Raw genomic sequence first — 18,937 nt, 5'->3', positions numbered from 1 at the left:
TCCCCTTCTTTGCCTAACTCCTTGCCATCGCAAAGGAGCTCTGTTACTCCCCCTAGAGCAACTCTCCTGAGGTTAGCTGACCCCGCCCCGGACTTCCGTGTCCGCCCGAATGGTCCAGACAAGAAGCCTTTCCAAGGAGTCCCCTTTTCCCCCAGATGTGGTCACGTGGGACTCCAGCCTGCACGGCTCACCTCGAGGTAGGGCCGGATGGTGGAGTACAGCTTGCTGATGGCAGCTTCATCTGCGTGAGGAGCCAAGGCAACAACCAGGTCCAACACAGACAATCTGCTCAGGGCAAGAGACCAAGGATGGGCTTAGGGGGGCTGGAGAAGGGCACAGATTATCAGTGCCTTTCTATCTACTGGGTACAGAGGTGGGAGAAGTCGGGGTGAGGAGGACCAGGGGCCCTGAAGGAGCCTGTGAACAACAATCACAGCTTGTACCCAATTTCGCCATAAGGAAGTAGGTGTGGTTCCAGGGGCTTTATGTACATTCAAGCCTTCGGTCCTCACAACAACTCTGTTGCAAGTCTATTATCGTGCAGAATTTCACAGATGAGGACACAGATGGCATGGAGCAGGTAAGTAACTTGTCCAAGGTCACACAGCTCGTAACTAGTAGAGCTGGGATTTGAGCCTGGGCGGTGTATCGCCAGGGTCCACGTCCTTCCTAGCAGGCGCTAATGCTTCTCCAGGAAGGAGCCCGTCAGGCTTCACCGTAGAGCTGGGACATTCACTATCTCAAGATTTTCCTAAATAATTCCAGAGAGAAGCCACAGGGCTTCTGTTCGGCACACCCTCTGGGTCCCTGGGCTGCCCCAGCTCGAGCAGGGCATTTTACCTGGTGAAGTCAGAGCTAGCAGAGTCCAGCACCTTCTCACTGGCTTTTTCCAGGAAGCTGTTCACCAACTGGCATCCCCAAGGGGATGAAAAGGAGGGAGTTGGTGAAGAGAGAAACACAGAGCAGGAGCAGGTCACAGAACTGCACCCCCCCCCAACCTCCTTTAGAAGCCTCGACCCAGCTGCTGCTGGTATCTGGTGCCCTGTCCCCGGGGTGGCAGAGCCCAAGTGAGCCCGGGCAGGTGGGGACCTTGCCGACACGCGCAACCCAACAGTCACTCACCCGACAGTGCTCTCCCTCCCCCCACCAGCTCACCTGAGGCTCTGTAATGGTCAGGTAGGTTTTGACAGTTTCCAGCACAGCCCGGCGAGGGGCTGGGGTGTCTCCGGCTCCAACAGGCTGCCCGTATAAGTTGAAGAGGATTGGCAGAAAGTTCTTGGCAAAACGGCTCACCTCCACACGGTCAGCCTCTGGCAGGAGGACCAAAGTTTGCATAAGAGGGCAGGAGTCAACCCCATCTCAAAGGCTGTTAGGGCTGCAGCCCAGAGGCATCCTTTTGGAGGACAGGACCTGGAGCCCACGGATTTGGGGCTTCTTTGGGACAAGAGGTGTCCCCATGCTCTATGCTCCTCCACAGCTCTGTCCTGTGGGTCAGCCGAGAGCCACACACATGAAGAAGCCCTTAACACTGACTGGACAACACCCAGCAGCTGTCAGCACAGTGGGGGTAAAGAGAGAAAAGGGGCAGCTTACTGTCCTTACTAACTCCTGGGGTCCCCAGCAGAAGCCCCAGGTCCTTGCAAAGCATTAGCTACGGCTCAGGCAGTGAGGCACAGCAGGCCAGGAGACCTGGGCCATCACAACCGTCCCCCTCCTCGCCCCCGGCCCCAGAGCCCACACATACCTGCCTCGCAGCCCTTGGTGATGAGGGTTCGCAGGGCTTGGCACACAGTGACCCTCAGGTCTGCACGCTCACTGATGGCCGTGCCCAGCGTCCGCGCCAGCCCTTTGAAGGAGGCGGCCACGTCTGTGGGCCTCGTGCAGAACCCAGGCAGGAGGGTCCAGATCTGCAGAGGGGTGATGGTCAAGGAGAGTGATGCCCAGCAACTCAGGCCCCTGCGCCATCCAACGCACGTCCCCCTCAGCTGATCCCCTACCTGCCACTGGAGTGTATCGTAGATCTTGGACTCCACTGTCCTGCCCGCCTGCGCCAGATCCATTGCTGTGTGTGACACAAGGACATGGTGGGACCCCGGGTACCCTTCAGGCCAGCAGGCCTCATTTTTACCAAAACCAAAAGCCCAATAATGAGGACAGGAATGTGGGTGATTCCTCCCTCCCCACAAATTGAAACATAATACTTGTTCATTCTAAAAAAATTTAAAAGATCTACATAGAATGGGCAGTGGATATCCCCTCATAATCTTACTCCCCCAGGGATAGCCACGACCTCCTCTGACTCCTTTACGTTTCTTTAAACACACACACACACTTTTAAAAATAGAAACAGGACCGTACTATACAAACATTGTTCCGGAACCTGGTTTTACTTGACAGTAAGGTTTCTAAGTGGTAGGCTGTGTGCTGTGCACGTATGTGACCTACTGCATTTACCACTCACACGGCAATTATCGCTGAGTCCACTGATGAGGAGCAGACCCAGAGGAGTTGAATCAACTTGCTCAGTCACCCACCTGTGGTGTGGCTCAGCTGAGATCGGAATCTAATCCATTCAACTTGCCATCTCCTAAACATGCCTGTTCCCGCGTAAGGTTTCCCTCTCTTCACAAAGACCGCACCGTGGCCCACAATGGGGCTTTATCATTAACTAAGTTCACCAGAACCCTACTGAGGAACACGTAGGTTGGGTCAGATTTTTTACTAGGAACAGCTCTGCATATAAATCGTTGTGTACTTGTCTAATTATCTCCTTAGCAGGAGAGGAGGCCACTGTTGGCCTGCCACAGGGCAGGGTTCTGCAAAGGGGAGATGCCTGGCCGTGCCTCTAAGCAAAGGGAGGGACAGCCCCCCTGAGGAAGGCCTTCAAGCCCTGGCCGGCCACCTGCCTGGCAGAGGGACAGGGCCCAATGTCCTAGGAGCCCTTCCTGACCCCTTCCAGCCAAGGCTTCAGGATTAAGGCGGGGCCCATACCTTTGCTCTTCAGGGTGGTAGCCAGGGGTAAGAAATAGGTGGTGAAGAAACCAAGTCGCGCTTCCCGGACGTGGTCCCGGATGACAGGCAGCAGCCAGCTCCGTGGGAAATCCAGATTCTCCCTGGGAGAGGCAGGCGAGGCCCGGTGAGCGGGCAGCATGCCCAGCAGCACACGGCCTGCTGCTCAAGCCCTGCTGGGGCCTTTCCCGCTGACCTCCACGCGACACACACAGACTGCACCCCAAAGAGTGAACGCCCTGCTGCAGGAGAACAAGCTGGCTGACTGCCCTGGGGCTCGTAAGGAAGCCAGCCAGAATCGCACTTACTCAGAGCCATCAATTTCCAAAGGCACAGCCTCTAAAACCACCTCGGGTCCCATGCTGGCCACCGCAGCCCCCACAGCCTGATCCAGAGCTGCCGTGTGAGGGAAATGGGGGGACAGGCGCAGGTCACACAGGGACTGGAGGCACTGGAGCAAAAAGACACGAGACAATACATCAAGGCATGCTCACAGAGCAGGCACCCAGAGCTGAGTCTGGGCCAAATTCTCGAAGAAGATGAGGTCAGGAGCACGGGCCTACGTTAAGCTCTAGGTCAGAGATCACAAACCAGTAACCAAATTTTTTTAAAAATATTTTATTTATTTATTTGACAGAGAGAGACACAGCGAGAAAGGGAACACAAGCAGGGAGAGTGGGAGAGGGAGAAGCAGGCTCCCCGCCGAGCAGGGAGCCCGATGAGGGGCCCGATCCCAGGACCCTGGGACCACGACCTGAGCCGAAGGCAGATGCCTAACGACTGAGCCACCCAGGCACCCCCCGATAACCAAATTTAACCTACTGAGAAGTCTCACCTCTCTCCAATGCCCCCAAGAATTTAAAAAATTCTGTATTTATTAGTAACATGTAAAAATCAGATTTCACATACAAACATAGATTTCTAGTTTGTCTTGAAAAATGGGACTCTGGCAAAGGGAAAAGACACAGCCACGTGTGACAATTAGCAAATTAGCAGACGCTGAGGAGTGGATGCCCCTCAAGACAGAGCTGTGCCCTCTGGCCCACTACAGCCCCCCAGCCCCCCAGGGCCTCACTTGTAGGAAGCCAAGTTCATCAATCTAACCTACTAGGGGCCAGGTTTCTTGAGGAAGCCCTTGCCATCCCAGGGTGGCTCCTTTCTTCCAACCAGCAATGGTGGAAGTCAGCAAAGGTCCCATGAGCCTGGGAGCTGCTGATGAGGGGTCTGGGCCCTGCCTCCCTAGCTGGGGAGGATCCCAAGGGGATCCCTGATCCTTAAATGGCTTACTCTGGGCTATAGTAATCTCTCTGGGACCTAAGACTGCTTAAAACACCATAATCCCTTGTTACAGGAAATTCAGAGAATTAAAAACAAAAGATAGGGGGTAGGGGTAAGGGAGAGTCACACTGGTTCCCTATTCAAAGCCATCCACTCCAGCCAGGACTAGTGAGCAGTTACTGGCTGAGGGGCCAGGGGAGGTCCCACCCCTTTCTGTTTCTCCCATGTCAGCTCAGACACCTTCCTGGAGACACAGTGCTGGGCACCTGCTGTGGGAGCCATCAGGGGTACAACGTGGGGTAAAATGCAGAAGTAACAGACAGGTGACCACTCTGGGAGCCCACAGTCCAGCAGCCCAATCACCACCTCCTGCCTTGGCCCCAGCAGCTCCCCAGCTCACCTTCTTCATCACAGGATGGGCCTGCCTCCCACAGACCTGGAAGAAGACACACAGCAGCTGCAACACGGAGCTCCATGCTGCGTGGAATTTGTACGTCAGGCCTTCCTCCACTGCCCTGCCATGGGAACAGACAGTCAGGGCCAAGTTCACGCTCACCTGGGCCCCCATCAGGAAGTCAGCGGCTGGCACCATGAGCTACAGACCACCAGCTGGCCAGTATGTGTGGAGCCCCAGGAAAGGCCAAGGGGGAGAACTAGCATTTATGATGTAACCCCTGTGCTGAGTTTCACTGATGTAATCCTACTGCTTAAGGAGAACTCTGTGAGGTACGTTGTTTCCTCCATCTTAACTGAGGCTCAGGGAGACGAAATAACCTGCCAGGGTCACTCTGCTAGTGGCCATACTGGGCCCCCAAAGCCCATGCTCGGTCACTGTCTCATGCTTTCCCAGTCCGACCCAGGATGGGATGCCCAGGTAGAGCAGGTGGTCTGGGCCGAGTGGGGAGAGGGGCACCAGGCTGGCTCTATCTCCCAGCCTCCTGGAAATGTGAGGCAAGACTGGCCAATAGAAGTCAATGCGGAGAAATGCGTGAGCTAGAGGTGGCTCTATTTCTGAGTTTTCCTGAAACTTCACCACAGATGTATCCACAGGCAACAGGTCCATTTCCTCACAAGGAGCAGTACCCAAAGCACCACACCTTGGAGCTGAGCACACATGCCCAGAGGAGACACCAAGCATGCTAGCTCCTTTCCCGGGACCACTGCAGTGTCTGTGGTGCTCTGAGCTCCTCACTGGCTGCAGGGAGGGCGAGGACGGGTCAGTGGCCATGTCTGCCATGTGGACGGCTCCTCTTGCAGGTGTGGAGAGCAGCACAGCACGTGAACAAGAGCGGGCTCTGCTGTCAGGCTGCCACTTCCTAGTGGGGTGACCTCAACCTGCCCATCTGCAAAGTGGGGGTCAGTACATATCTCCTAGAACCACAAAGACTACTAGCGGTTTTTATTCACTGAGTGCTTAACTCCGTGCCAGATACAGTTCTGAGAACTTTACACACGCTCCGTCATTCAATCCTCACGTCCATCAGTAACCTTCAACTGATGAGGACCCCACGGTATTTGACATGGAAGACATGGGGGAATCTGCCCCAGATGACCGGCTCGGAATCCATACTCATGAGCACCACACGAATGCACCTGGAATGTGGCCAGTGCTCGAATCAACAGCAGCTGCTCTGGCACTGCACACATGCCCACAGTAAGTGACAAGTGGAACACCTGTCATTACAAGGAACTTCCTAGAAGGTACACCTTATTCCCTCCTAAGGCGGATGCTCTGTTCTCACCTGAACATCTTGGAGATATACTGGGCAGGGCCGGAGGCTGAAGAGGTCACGGAGCCAATGCTGGCCATGTGGGGAGCGACACATTCCTTCAGGAGCTCCTACAAAAAAGAGGCCACAGCTGTCTGGGCCTAAAGCAGCCTCCCAACACTACTCAGCCCTTCTAGCAAAAGTGACTGCTTTTGGACACTTCTAGGAAGCCTATCCTCATCCCAAGAACCTCCTCCCCAGGATGCAGCTGGAGGTCTGGGGTGAGCTCCAGGAGAGACAGGGCAGCCAGTAGAACCCTCTGCACTCTCTGCTTCCCCCCTAAAGCTGGGGTTGGGGCTGGGGTACCTGAAGGCTCTGAGTGGCAGCTGTTACCACCTGCGAGTGAGAGGAGAGGAGGCAGGTGGTCGCGGCTCCAAAAAATCGAGGGAGGTGACCCAGCCCCAGGTCCCGCTGCAGTCTGTGAAGACAAAAGGCTTCTGTGGGGCCTGGTCCTGGGCCTCAGGGACCCATGTGGTCCAGGTCCAGTGACAGTCACTGATCTGCAGGGTTCTACAGGGCCCTTCTAATGGGCAATTTTAAAAAGTGCTGTCATTCAAGTTAATAGCCACACGTGGTAAAAAATTCAAGTAGGTCTTCAGAATATAAAATAAAGAGTATGCTTTCTTTATCACACCTTTCTCCCAGACTGACCTTCAGATGCACTTTCCGGAGGAAATCAAGGTTAAGTTTTTCAAATACTCTTCCAGAAGGTGTTACACATGTATAAACGTAGAAAGTAACGTATGCTAACGTCTATGTAACACTTTTCATATGCCAAGCACTGATCTGATATACATTCGTTCATTTAAACCTTGTGACAACCGAGATTAAGTCCTAGGACCATTCCCATTTATTATAAGTGAGGAACCTGAGGCACAGAAATGTCAAGTAACTTGCCCAAGGCCATGTCGCAAATGGGAGGGAGGAGTCAGGATTCACACTGGTAGTCTCGCTCCAGAGCACACAGAGTCACACCATCCATGCCGTTCTCAATACGTTTTGGGGGTCTTTCTGTGTCAGCATGTACCTCTCTACTTCTGTAACTTCTAAATGGCTGCATAATATCTCACTGTATATTGACCAGTCCTCTCCTCGGACACATTTAGGTTGTGTTTGGTTTCTAGGTTTTTTTGCTGTTACCTATAGCATTACAACAAACAGCCTGGGACATATATCATGGCACAATTGTGGGAGGCTTGCTGGTAGGATTAATCCTGAGATGTGGAGGGGGCGCCTGGGTGGCTCAGTCAATTGAGTGTCTGACCTTGGCTCAGGTCATGATCCCAGGGTCCCGGGATCGAACCCCTGCTCAGTGGAGAGTCTGCTTCTCTCCCTCTCCCTCTGCCCCTCCCCCGTGCACGCTCTCTCTCTCTCAAATAAATAAAATCTTAAAAAAAAAAAAAAGAATCCTGAAAAGTAGAATAAGGTTATTTTGCCATTTTCTGGCACCTCCAGGTAAAAGATGGATAGTGCAGATCAAGGATGTGGGCCCAGGGGCGCCTGGGTGGCTCAGTCATTAGGCGTCTGCCTTTGGCTCAGGTCATGATCCCAGGGTCCTGGGATCGAGCACCACGTCGGGCTCCCTGCTTGGCGGGAAGCCTGCTTCTCCCTCTCCCACTCCCCCTGCTTGTGTTCCCTCTCTCGCTCTGTCTCTGTCAAATAAATAAATAAAATCTTAAAAAAAAAAAAAAAAAAAAAGGATGTGGGCCCGGCAGACGTGGGCTGGAGACCTGCTTTGCTCCTTAGCAGTGGCAAGACTAGCTACCGCACAGTACTTCCATTTCTGGCTCACGAAAAAGGCTAGAACCTTCCTCCCGGGGTGGCTATGATGAATGACATGAACATTGATGGAAAGCACTCGGCACGAGGCCTGAATGAGCAGGCCGACAGGAGCCCTTCAGCAGAGGGGAGGGCTGACACAGTGTGGTGGGCCCCAGGGCCCTTAGAGACCCTTAGAGACCCTCACTCCAGGCAAAACGCAAGTCACCAACTGATACACTTATTTTCTTCTCAGCCTTATTCTGGAAAAGTGGAATCATCAAGTGGCTACTATGAAGTGGCCAAGCTCACATGTGAGTGTTCTGACAGACACAGAGCAGACACTGGGCTTGCAGGACTGTGAACCCCAGAGGAGGGGACTGTTAACCCAGGTGGGGAGAGGGGTGAAGCCACAGAAAGTGCATGAGATTGTCTGAGAAGGAAACCAACCGCACAGGAATCAGTCAGGGGGTGACAAGACTCAGGAGAGAACCCAGACCCTACCCCCAGGGCCCCAGCGTGGTGCACTTAGCCCACCTGCTCTCCTTAGAGCTTGCTGGTTAACTGCTCTGGCAGGAAAGCACCAGCCGTGGCTGACACAGGCCACACTATCCTGCCCTGTGCCTCGGAACCAGAGCTGGTCTACAGCACACTTGACAAGGAGACACTGCCATCCGTCTCCAGCTTTCGGCTCGCGTCCCTCCCATCTGCACGGCAGAGCAGGTGGCCTGCTGGAGGCCCTAGGACAACTCTCCACCACACCTACCGGACCAGGTTGATGTGGGCTTTCTCCATGACCTTAAGCCAGGCCAGCAGGGGTTGTAAGTCATTCTCGCTGGGAACATAGTCATATAAGGCCTAGAGGTGGGACAGGGAATAAGCAGGGGACTGAGCGAGTGCATCTTCTGTGGCCTAATGACAATGACCCCATCCCCTCCCCGAACACCAGCATGTCCCAGTGACAGACCTGCACACGTGGCCCAGGAACTCCCAGGCCCCTTGCTCTTCCCAGGTCCTATCCTTCCCTGTTCCATGAAACCCTCCCAATTCTGCTCCTATGGGGTCAGAGTCTCTAGAAGCAGTTGAGTAAAACTTGGGTCACACAACCCTTTGGATCTCACAAAAGCCACAGAGCCTTTCTCGGGAAAAATGTACATGGGCACACATACGCACGTTCTGCAAATGATTTGGGGGATGTTTATGTCCCCTTCCCCAAATCCATCCAGGGATCCCTAAATTTGAGAGCCTCTGCTCAAGGTATAGGTTATAGCATGAGACCATGCTGAAATAGTGTATTAAGTTAACTAAGTGAAGAGTTGGAGGCCCCATCTCCTGTGGACACTGATGTGGTTTTGGTGGCCAGTCTCCTAGCTGCCTGCTTCCTGTCTGCTTGACTACTAGCCTCCTCCACTGGGCCAGTCCAGTAAGCCCACTGAAGCTCACTCTGTAGACAAGTAACAGGCCCCCTGCACCCTAGCACCCCCATACCCCTCCACCACCATACCCTTCCACCTTCAGGCCTCACCGTGATGATCTGGGCATTGAGCTCCGCTGACAGGGTACCCAGGCTGGGCTTGGCGTGGAAGAGGCTGTGGAAGGCCTGCATGGCACAGGCTGTCACCAACTGGAGAGGACACGTAGGCTTAGTGGGGGACCACAAAGCCCATGGCTGCCCCGGGCTCCTCAACCTCCGACTCCAGCCAGTGGGCTGGGGAGAGACCCAGGCCCCTGACCTCAAGCATGTCCCCCACACCCAGACACTCAGAGGACTGTCACTTTACGAAGGCTTGGCAGCTACTGAAAAATTTTTAAATGATTTAAACAAAGATAACAGAGGAACATGAGCAAAACATTTTTAACGGAATGGGCTATAAAAGCAGGCTGTAAGTGGTGGGCAGGCTATAATTATGGCTGTATTTTCACAGGTTTTTATCTATGTTTATCTAAAAAAATGTCTGAAAGGATACACAGCAAATTGTTCTGAATGGGCTTTTCCTTCTAAACGATGATCATGTTACTTACATAATAGACACTTTAAAATACACACATACAGAAATACTACAAGAGGATATACAAAGATTAACAGAATTATGCTAGCATGACAGAAATGGAGGGAGGATCGTTTTAGGTATTAAAGCCGCTGTACCAATTAGTTAGTAAATAAGCGAAAGAAGGGAAAAAAGGCAAGAAAAGCAAGAAAGAAAGAAGGAAAACAGACCCATGCCTGCAGCTGAAACATAGCTCAAGCAGGGAGAGGGCTGGTGCCTTGACCTGATCCCTGAGGCCAGCTCCCAAAAGGACCGGGACCCTGAAGACAGCCTGGTCTATCCGACACCAAGAATGGCTGGCGTCCTTGGTCATAGGCAAGAGCAGGGTTGGGATGGGGAGACCCCAGGCCCTGCTTCTGGCCTGACCAGCAAGTTCCCAAGCATCAGCACCATGGGCCTGGGGTCTGAAGTTCAGCCCCCGACCCCGGCACGCTCCTCTGGCTCCCAGGCTGAGCTCACCACGTGGCTCAAGGTCATGACCCTGAGGAGAGTCTCGCTGCAGCTCTTCACCAGGCCTTCCGGGAAGCAGGGCAGCAGGTCCTTCAGCAGCGTCAGCATGTGCAGTGTGGTGGTGGCCTCCTTGGAGCCTGGCAGACACGACATAGCTGAGCCTCCAGCCCACCCTCTGCACTGAGCCCCATCCCAGGCTGGCCTCGGCCCCCACCCACCCTGCCGACGACCTGGTTCCCCACCTCCAGACTTCTCAATCTCCTGGATGCAGAACTTGGCAGTGGAAATGGCAGCAGGATGATGGGCAGGGGCTTTTTCACCAAACATGAACTCACTGCCCTTGAGGACCGAGCATACTCCATGCTGGGCAGCCTTCCGGATCTGAGGGGCAAGGAGAGGGGGGCCGGGCCCAGGTCAGCATACGCCCAGCCGCACCGACGGCATGCCTCCTCCACGGCCGAAGCTGGACCCAGGCCTGCCCGTGTGCAGACTCCTGAGATGCGCAGTAAGACAAAGCTCAGCTCCGACCCCTGCTCTCCCGCTAACTCCCCGAATGGCCTCGAGCAAGCCAACCACTTCATCTCTGAGCTGCAGTGTCCTCCTCTTTACTCCAGGGGTAAAGATATCAAGTGTGACCAAGCCAGGCACTGTCCTTGGGGCTGGCAGTCTGGCAGCGACCAGAGCAAACAACTCACACTCTTCTTGGCAGGCAGAAAACACACACACGTACACCGGAAGGTAAAAGTACTTTGCAGACAAGACAGCAAGGGTTGTTACTTTTTACACAGTGGTCAGGCAAGTGTCACTCCAGTGAAGTGACATTGCAGCAGAGACCTGAGGAAAGTGCGGGACAGGCCTCGTGAATACACAGGGAGGGAGGCATGACCCTACCTGGGGAAGTGCGCTGAGCACCCTGAATGACCGTGGACTGTTGCTACTGCGGGCTATTACGCGCTCTCTGCCCTACATTCTAGGAGGAAATGGGGTGGCTGGCCACCATTCGCTGCGCGCCTGCTCTCAGCCGGGAACAGCACCAGCCTGTGAGGGACGCTGGAGTCACCCCACTCCCTTGCAGCGAGGTTGGTATTACCAGCCCTACTCTGCCGCTAGGAAACCGAGGCCTGGAGAGCTTAAGTAACCTGCCCAAGCTCACAGCACGAGCGGTGAATGCAGTATCCAACTGAGGTCCATGCGACTCCAAAGCCCCACTCTGCCCCTTCCTGCCACTGTAGCTAAACTTGTCACTGACCAATGAGGCAGCAGGGACTCAGGAGGGCCTGACAGTGAACATCCCTTCTGTAGGATGAGGAGCTGCCTCTCACCTTCTAGGACTAAGCAAAGAAGGTGTCACAGGCAAAAAGTAAACCTCGGGGCAAGAGCCCAGGCCTCAGGGCAACCTCTCCTACTCCCCCTACTCAGACAGACCAGCCCTAGCCCACTTATTAGAACGGCTGCCCCCCCCCATATTCTGGGGGCCCAGCAGCCTCACCTTGGGCTTCGGGTGCACCGTGAAGCTCAGCAGCCCATGGTACACCTGTAGGGTCACGGGGTAGCTCCAGGCCTCCAGGTCCTGCTTCCGCAGAAGGGTGGCCAGGCAGGAGAGGACCTTGAAGACAAAGTCAGAGTCTCTCAGCTTCACCTGCTTCAGCCAGGTGGGAAAAGAGCCCAGGTTCTCACCAATTCCAGAAAATCGCACGGGGATCCATCTGAGGTCCACATAGTGCCTATACCCCTCCCGGGGAGTATCCAAACTCCAGCCAAATCTGCGGGGCTCTGGAAGACGGCGGAGGGGAACAGACCGAGACACTAACCCATCGGAGGGCAGAGGTGGAGCCGCTGCTGGTCTGGGCTGACATGATGTCCATGAAGGCTTTGGAGGTATCAGAAAACTTCTTAATGAGCACAGGGCTGGGCACGCTGTGCGGGGAGAAGAGACACGGTCAGGACCCCAGGGGGCCTCCTAGCGCAGTTGGAGCAGGCCCAGCGCCGGTCTGAAGGCAGAGGCGGGACAGAGGGAGGCAGTGCTGGCCCAGTCCCTCGGCAAGCGAGCAGGAGTCAGGACAGGAGCCCACCGTTCTGGACACCACTCCAGCGTGCTCTCCATGGCACCTGAGCTCCGCGCCTCCTCCCTTCCCCACTACCCACGAGATGGGCCCTCACCAGCTCACCTCAGTCCTCTCCCTACCTCCCCGCACCTGCAGGCCCCCAGGGGTCCTCTGCCATTGCCTCACGGGAGCAGGGCCGCCCCCTTCCCAGGCGCCGGCGCTCACACTCGGTACAACATCCCAAGCCACCCCAGGAGCCTCATGTTGAAGAACGCCAGCTGGTACTTAACGGTTCCCTTCTCCCCAAGAGACTCCGGGTTCAGACCAGGGGCAGGACTCACCGCTTCAGGACAAGGTTCAGCAGGTAAGCGACAGCAGCCAGAGACTCGGGGGACTCCACTGCCTCTACCGTTGTCATCTGAGGGCCAGACCACAGGGGGTGAGTGGGAAGTGTGTAAGCTGGGCAGATGAGGCGCTGGCGCCACCCTGTGCCCAGCAGGATGGTGATGACCAAGAACACTGGTGTCAGAGGTTCAAATCCTAGCTCTGCCACTGTGTGACTTTGGGCTAGCAACTCAAACTTTCTGTGATTCAGTTCCCCCCTCATAAAACAGAGATAGATAGTAAGTTGTTGCAAGGTTGCACCGAGTTCATATGTGTCGATCACAACATCGCCTGGCACATAATAGACCATATGTTACTGTCTAACCTACTTCGTTATTCTACAGCAGGGGTTGGAAGGCTTTTTCTGTAAAGGGCCAGATAATAAATATTTTAGGCTTTGCAGGCCATATATGGTCTCGGTTGCATATTCTTTTATGTGTGTTTGAACAATCCTTTAAAAATGTAAAAACCAGGGACGCCTGGGTGGCTCAATCAGTTAAGTGTCTGCCTTTGGCTCATGTCATGATCCCGGGGTCCTGGGATGGAGCCCCACATCACGCTCCTTGCTCAGCGGGAAGCCTGCTTCTCCCTCTGCCTGCCGCTCCCCCGCTAGTGTGCTCGCACGTGCTCACGCTCTCTCTGACAAATAAATAAATAAATACAATCTTTAAAAAAAAGAAAAAAGTAAAAACCACTCTTAGCTCTCAGGCTGTACAAAAACAGGCCACGGATCAGATTATTCCCATGGGCCGTAGTCTGCCAACCCCTGTTCCAGAGTAGTGGTTCTCAAACTTTTACACTCTTAGAATTTTTTGAAGATACCCCAAAGAGGTTTTGTTTACATAGGTGATATCTACTGATACTTAACACATTAAAAATTAAAACTGATAAATTTTTAAAATAGAAGCATACAAAAACACAATTAGCTGTTGAAATAATATCATCAGACATGAGATAACTTCTGGAAAACTCCATAGTACACTCATGAGAGAATGAGAGTGAAAAGGCAAATGATGTTCTAGTATTATTATGAAAATAATTTTGATAGCCCACAAACCCCAGAAAAGGGTCTCAGGACCACCCCACCCATCGCTCCGCCCCTGGCCACACTTTGCCAACCATTTTTCTAGAGGATCCCCTGGGCCTAACTCAGCTCCATGGATCAGGGAAGAAAAAACAACAGCAACAACCAGAATAGTGGATTTTTGTTCTGTAAGGATAGTGTAGCAAATACCCCCAGCCTTACCAAGCCACCACCTGAGAATGAATGAAGCACTCTGGTTTTTTTTTTTTTTTTTTTTTTTTAAAGATTTTATTTATTTAATCATTAGAGACAGAGAGAGAGAGGCAGAGGGAGAAGCAGGCTCCCAAGGAGCAGGGAGCCCGATGCGGGACTCGATCCCAGGACCCTGAGATCATGACCTGAGCCGAAGGCAGACGCTTAACCATCTGAGCCACCCAGGCGCCCCTGGGTTTTTTTTTTTTTTGAGTAATCTCTACGTCCATCATGGGGCTTGAACTCACAGGCCCAAGATATCAAGAGTCGTATGCTCTTCCGACTGAGCCAGCCAGGTTCCCCTGAAGCACTTTCGCCTATCCAAGGATGTCCTGCTCTATCTCCTCATGCCAGGGCACCCGTCTTCTCTCTGCAGCTGGAATAACCTGCTGTTCTGGACACCCACTCCCAAGTCACACCTACTCACCAGCGCAGCGAAGTACTCAGTCTCTGTCTCCTTCCCTCCCTGGGAGCGAATCACCTCAGTGACGGCAGCCAGAACAGCACAGATCTGCACGTTAAGGGAGAAGGCACCTGTGACATCTATTTTAGGTCCAATCCTGTCCCCGGGCTAGTGTCTTTTCCTTACTCCTTCACAAATTATTCTCCTGACACTATCTTGGAGATAGACAAGATGAACTGCATTCAAAGCCAGGCGTACACACCATAAGGCCTAGCAAACAGGCAGACATGTCTGCCAAAATTCCACCTCTAAGACTCTGTCTCTTACAGGAATACCTGCACAAAGTTGCTAACATTTAGGTACAAGTGTACTCACCGCAGCAACAAACTGGAACAACATAGTAGCCATCAACAGAGGATTAATAAAGTACTATTACTACATAATAAGTAATGATTGATTCAAATACTACAGGACTATTGAAAAGAATGAGAAACAATGCTATATTAATTCAGTGAAAATATATTAATATAAATATATTAATATATTTGTTCAGTGGGGCAAAAACTGCAGAACACTGCATATAAAATATAATCTGTAAACCTAAATAAAAAAATATACAAAAAAGTCTAGAACACAAGAGGCTACTGAGCACTTGGAACATGGCTAGTGTGATGAAGAACTGAATCTTCAATTTGTAAATTTTAAGTTTAAAAATGAATACTTGAGGGGCGCCTGGGTGGCTCAGTCAGTTAAGTGGTTAAGTGTCTGCCTTCTGCTCAGGTCATGATCCCGGGATCCTGGGACTGAGCCCTGTGTGGGGAGCCTGCTTGTCCCTCTCCCTCTGCCCCTCCCCCCTCCTTCTTGTGCACAAGCACGCACGCTCTCACTCTCTCTCTCTAATAAATAAAATCTTTAAAAAAAAAAATGAATACTTGATCTAGTTACTGGAAAACACTTTTTTTTTTTTTTTTAAGATTTTATTTATTTGAGAGAGAGAGTGCTTGCATGCATGCAAGTGGTGGGGAGGGGCAGAGGAAGAGAGGGAATCCCAAGCAGACTCCCCGCCGAAAACAGAGCCCAACTCAGGGCTCGATCCCACTACCCTGAGATCATGACCTGAGCCGAAATCAAGAGCTAGATGCTTAACTGACTGAGCCACCCAGGTACCCTGAAAACACAGATTTAAAACAACTTAGATATATGAATCTACTTTTCGACTATAAGTTTTATGAAAACACAGATTTAGAACAACTTGGAAATACGAACCTACTTCTGAAATTATAAATTTCATGAGCAAATCAAGTACTTTCAAAGAAGAGTTACCATCCAAATAGAGATGTAAATCATCTCACTTTATATTGATTATAGGTTGAAATGACAATACTTAAATACAATATAAGTTTATTATTAATATTAATTTCATTTGCTTTTTACCTTTTTTAAACGTGGCTACTAAAACTTTACAATTACTTATGTGGCTTGCACCATGTGTTGGGCAGTGCTGGGCTAGGTAGACACATGATGAGCCATCAACACTGCCACGAAGGAGTTAAGTTGGGAGAACAACTTTCATGTTTTATTGTACTCCCATCACTTTGGTACCATTTATAATTTTGACGTTTTTCATTTAAAAAATGAATATAAATATGGATAATTTAAAAGCATTAACTAAGAATTACAAATAAAATCTGGTTCTTGTTAGATAAGACATTTTCTATCCATTGTTACTCAGCACTAATTTACTCAACAAATGTGTCTTGAAAATATTCTATGTAAAAAGTCCCGCATTAGGTACAGTGGATAAAATAAGTATTTGGAAAATATTTCTAACCCGAAGGACTCTACACTTGAGTAGGGGAGATGTTGTTAGAAAAAAGCAGAAAGTGGAACCCGCCCTAGGAGAGCTAGTGAGTAGGGAACACAAAGGGTGGGAGAGATGACACGCCATCCAAAAATACCAGCTGTCAACGGCAGCAGTGAGCCAGCACTGGGAGAAAATAAAAACTAAAAAGCCTGAGTCTGGCTCCTCCTCACCATCCCAAGTCCTCTTGACCCTCCCCCCTACCTCCTTGTGCGCAGCCGAGTTGGACTCCCAGAAGCGCTGCACTTTGCTGAAGGTGACATTTGTGCAGTCCGAGAGGCCGCTCAGGAAGGTGCCCGAGGACTTCTCCGTGAGAGCGGAGGCCACCTCCTCTTCCATGGCCGTCTCAGGGGCTTCGCTTTTGCCCAGACGCAGGGACCCGGACTGCAGCTCATTATGCAACTTCACCGCATCAACTGTCAGGTCACTTTTTCCTGAAAACCCGGAGGCACAGGTGAGACCCTCACTTCCACCCGAACCTCCTTTTGGCCGGGATCCACCCACACGCCAAAAACTAGCAGAGTCCAGGCCCCTCGCTCGAGAGGCTGAATTCTGAACATGGCCTGCCTCATCGGCCCACTATACGCCTAGAACTTAGCAAACCCAGGCAGGGAACCCGCGAGGTAAAAGTTTCTGCTCCCGTGTCCCGACGGATTAAGTGCGGGCGGGAGCCGGCGCGGGGAAATAAATGCAGGTGGAAACACTTTGTAAAGACTCCCCCAAAGTTAATTATGGCCAAGTCCCAACTCTGACACCCGTGGTACCCAGGGCTAGTCATTTCCCTCCTGTCGACTCAATTTCCCCATCTGTCAAACGGGGAGGGTGGGTCTTTACAGCGGCTCCACATGCGACGTTCTGCGAGAAGAAACGTCCAGCGCCTGGGCCCCGGAGCCTCCAGAGAAGCCCAGACCATCAGACCCAGGCCCGCCACAGCCCCGCCGTCAGCTCGTCGGAGTCTCAACCCCGCTACCTGAGGGCCGGCTGAAGAAGCGGCTGCGGGCGGCCTGGCGGTGGCGGCAGATGGCAGGGTTGCTGTCGCTACTATGGCCTTTCTTCCAGCGTTTCAACTTGGCCGAGACACCGGAGGGCAACTTCCCCGAGCGACCCATGTCGACTATGCCGAGACAGAGCTTAAAGCACCGGCTACCAGAGACCGGGAAACACGCGCAGAACCCACGTGGATAAGTGGACTACTTCACTTCCTCTTTCTCTGACGTAACTTCCGGATTCGCGTCTGTTTCTATGGCGAAATAGTCAACATCCGGTTTTACATTTCCGCCAGGCTCCCGGATCCCTGAGCCGCTCAGAGCTGGGCTGCTAGGGATTCCCTAGGGCTTATCTTCCAGGGCATCGGTTCTTGGCCACAAGAGTGAGCCTTATAAAACTAGAATTACTTTGCAGGCTAAAAAACAATCAAACGTATGTTTGTATTATTTTTTAAGATCTAATTTCGAAAGTAAAGCTTGGAAACAAATTTATCTGAAAGAGTCAAAACCTGGCCAGACCTGAAAGAGTAGAAAATCAGTTTGTCCTGAAACGAGAAAAAAGCAGCCAGTGATGCTCTAAACCCGCTTAGTTATTTTCATTTAGTACTGGGGATACCCAGTTGCTAAAACCCCCTCCCTCATGGCAGCACTCAGACCCTCTCACTAATCTCTTATAATCCCACATCAGAACCAGCAACCAATCCTGAATTGATTTTCACTTCGACCCTCCCCAAAATCATTTAGCTGGAACCCAAACCTTAAAAAGATACTTTCCTCCCGTGTTTTGGGGTGCAGCATTCCAAGATTCCTCTGGAATTCCCTCCCCCACTTCAAATCAACAAACCTGATTTTGTCAAACTATGGCTGGATCCTGGTGAGTTGTTTTGTTTTGTTTTTGAGTAGGCTTGGGCCTTGAACTCACAACCCTTAGATTAAGAGTCACATGTCTCAGTCACAAGAGACTGAGCCAGCCAGGTGTCCCCCTGGTGAGTCTTGGCTGATTAGGCTTTAACACATTCATTTTACAAACATTTTTTAGCTCCCACTGAACAAGATATTTCAATAAGTCAATCTTCCAAATGAACCAGGAGTGGACAAAATTTCTGTATGCTGCTTCTTTCACTTGATACAGTGTGAATTTTTCCCCTTGCTATGGTCAGAATGGTTTTTTGTTTGTTTGTTTGTTTTAATATTTTATTTATTTATTTCCAGAGAGAATACAAGCAGGGGGAGCGGCAGCAGAGGGAGAAGCAGGCTCCCCGCTGAGCAAGGAGCCTGACGTGGGCTCAATCTCAGGATGCTGGGATCATGACTTGAGCCAAAGGCAGATGCTCAACCGCCTGAGCCACCCAGGCATCCCTATGGTCTGAATGTTTTATCCCTGCAAACTCCCTGTGTTGAAATCCTAACTCCCAAAGATGATGATGTTAGGAGGCGGAGCCTTTGGGAAATATTTAAGTCATGAGGGTGCAACCATCATGAATGGAATTGGTGTCTTATAAAAAAGATTCAAGAGAGATCCCTAGTCCCTTCCGTCATGTGAAGACACAGCAAGAAGGATCTGGCTATGAACCAAGAAGTGGGTCCTCACCCAAACCATGCTGGCACACTGATCTTGGACTTCCAGCCCCCAGAACTGTGAGAAATAAATTTCTGTTGTTTACAAACTA

At 51.8% G+C, this 18,937-nt stretch overlaps 1 protein-coding gene and 1 long non-coding RNA gene across 2 annotated transcripts in view; one reads left to right on the top strand and one right to left on the bottom strand.

The window, feature by feature from the left end:
• RRP12 (ribosomal RNA processing 12 homolog) overlaps positions 1–17,479 on the bottom strand; it is a 28,674-nt gene extending 11,195 nt beyond the window's left edge. Inside the window, exons 1-20 of the mRNA XM_036111585.2 lie at positions 17,252–17,479; positions 16,486–16,715; positions 14,445–14,528; positions 12,699–12,775; positions 12,124–12,229; positions 11,802–11,918; positions 10,555–10,693; positions 10,322–10,449; positions 9,340–9,438; positions 8,581–8,672; positions 6,363–6,474; positions 6,030–6,127; positions 4,688–4,802; positions 3,318–3,460; positions 2,992–3,113; positions 1,998–2,062; positions 1,745–1,907; positions 1,156–1,310; positions 841–908; positions 192–285 (exon numbers count right to left, since the gene is read on the bottom strand). Coding sequence (XP_035967478.2) covers positions 192–285; positions 841–908; positions 1,156–1,310; positions 1,745–1,907; positions 1,998–2,062; positions 2,992–3,113; positions 3,318–3,460; positions 4,688–4,802; positions 6,030–6,127; positions 6,363–6,474; positions 8,581–8,672; positions 9,340–9,438; positions 10,322–10,449; positions 10,555–10,693; positions 11,802–11,918; positions 12,124–12,229; positions 12,699–12,775; positions 14,445–14,528; positions 16,486–16,715; positions 17,252–17,390 — 2,346 coding nt within the window. The 5' untranslated portion in view covers positions 17,391–17,479. The remainder of the gene's footprint in view (positions 1–191; positions 286–840; positions 909–1,155; positions 1,311–1,744; positions 1,908–1,997; positions 2,063–2,991; positions 3,114–3,317; positions 3,461–4,687; positions 4,803–6,029; positions 6,128–6,362; positions 6,475–8,580; positions 8,673–9,339; positions 9,439–10,321; positions 10,450–10,554; positions 10,694–11,801; positions 11,919–12,123; positions 12,230–12,698; positions 12,776–14,444; positions 14,529–16,485; positions 16,716–17,251) is intronic.
• Positions 16,661–18,937, top strand: LOC144382551 (uncharacterized). The gene is made up of 2 exons (XR_013449662.1): positions 16,661–16,735; positions 18,480–18,937. It is a non-coding gene; the product is annotated as an uncharacterized LOC144382551 (long non-coding RNA).

Source organism: Halichoerus grypus, chromosome 7, assembly GCF_964656455.1.
Source record: "Halichoerus grypus chromosome 7, mHalGry1.hap1.1, whole genome shotgun sequence".
Classification (NCBI taxonomy): Eukaryota; Metazoa; Chordata; class Mammalia; order Carnivora; family Phocidae; genus Halichoerus; species Halichoerus grypus.
This window is presented reverse-complemented; position numbering and strand designations above follow the sequence as displayed.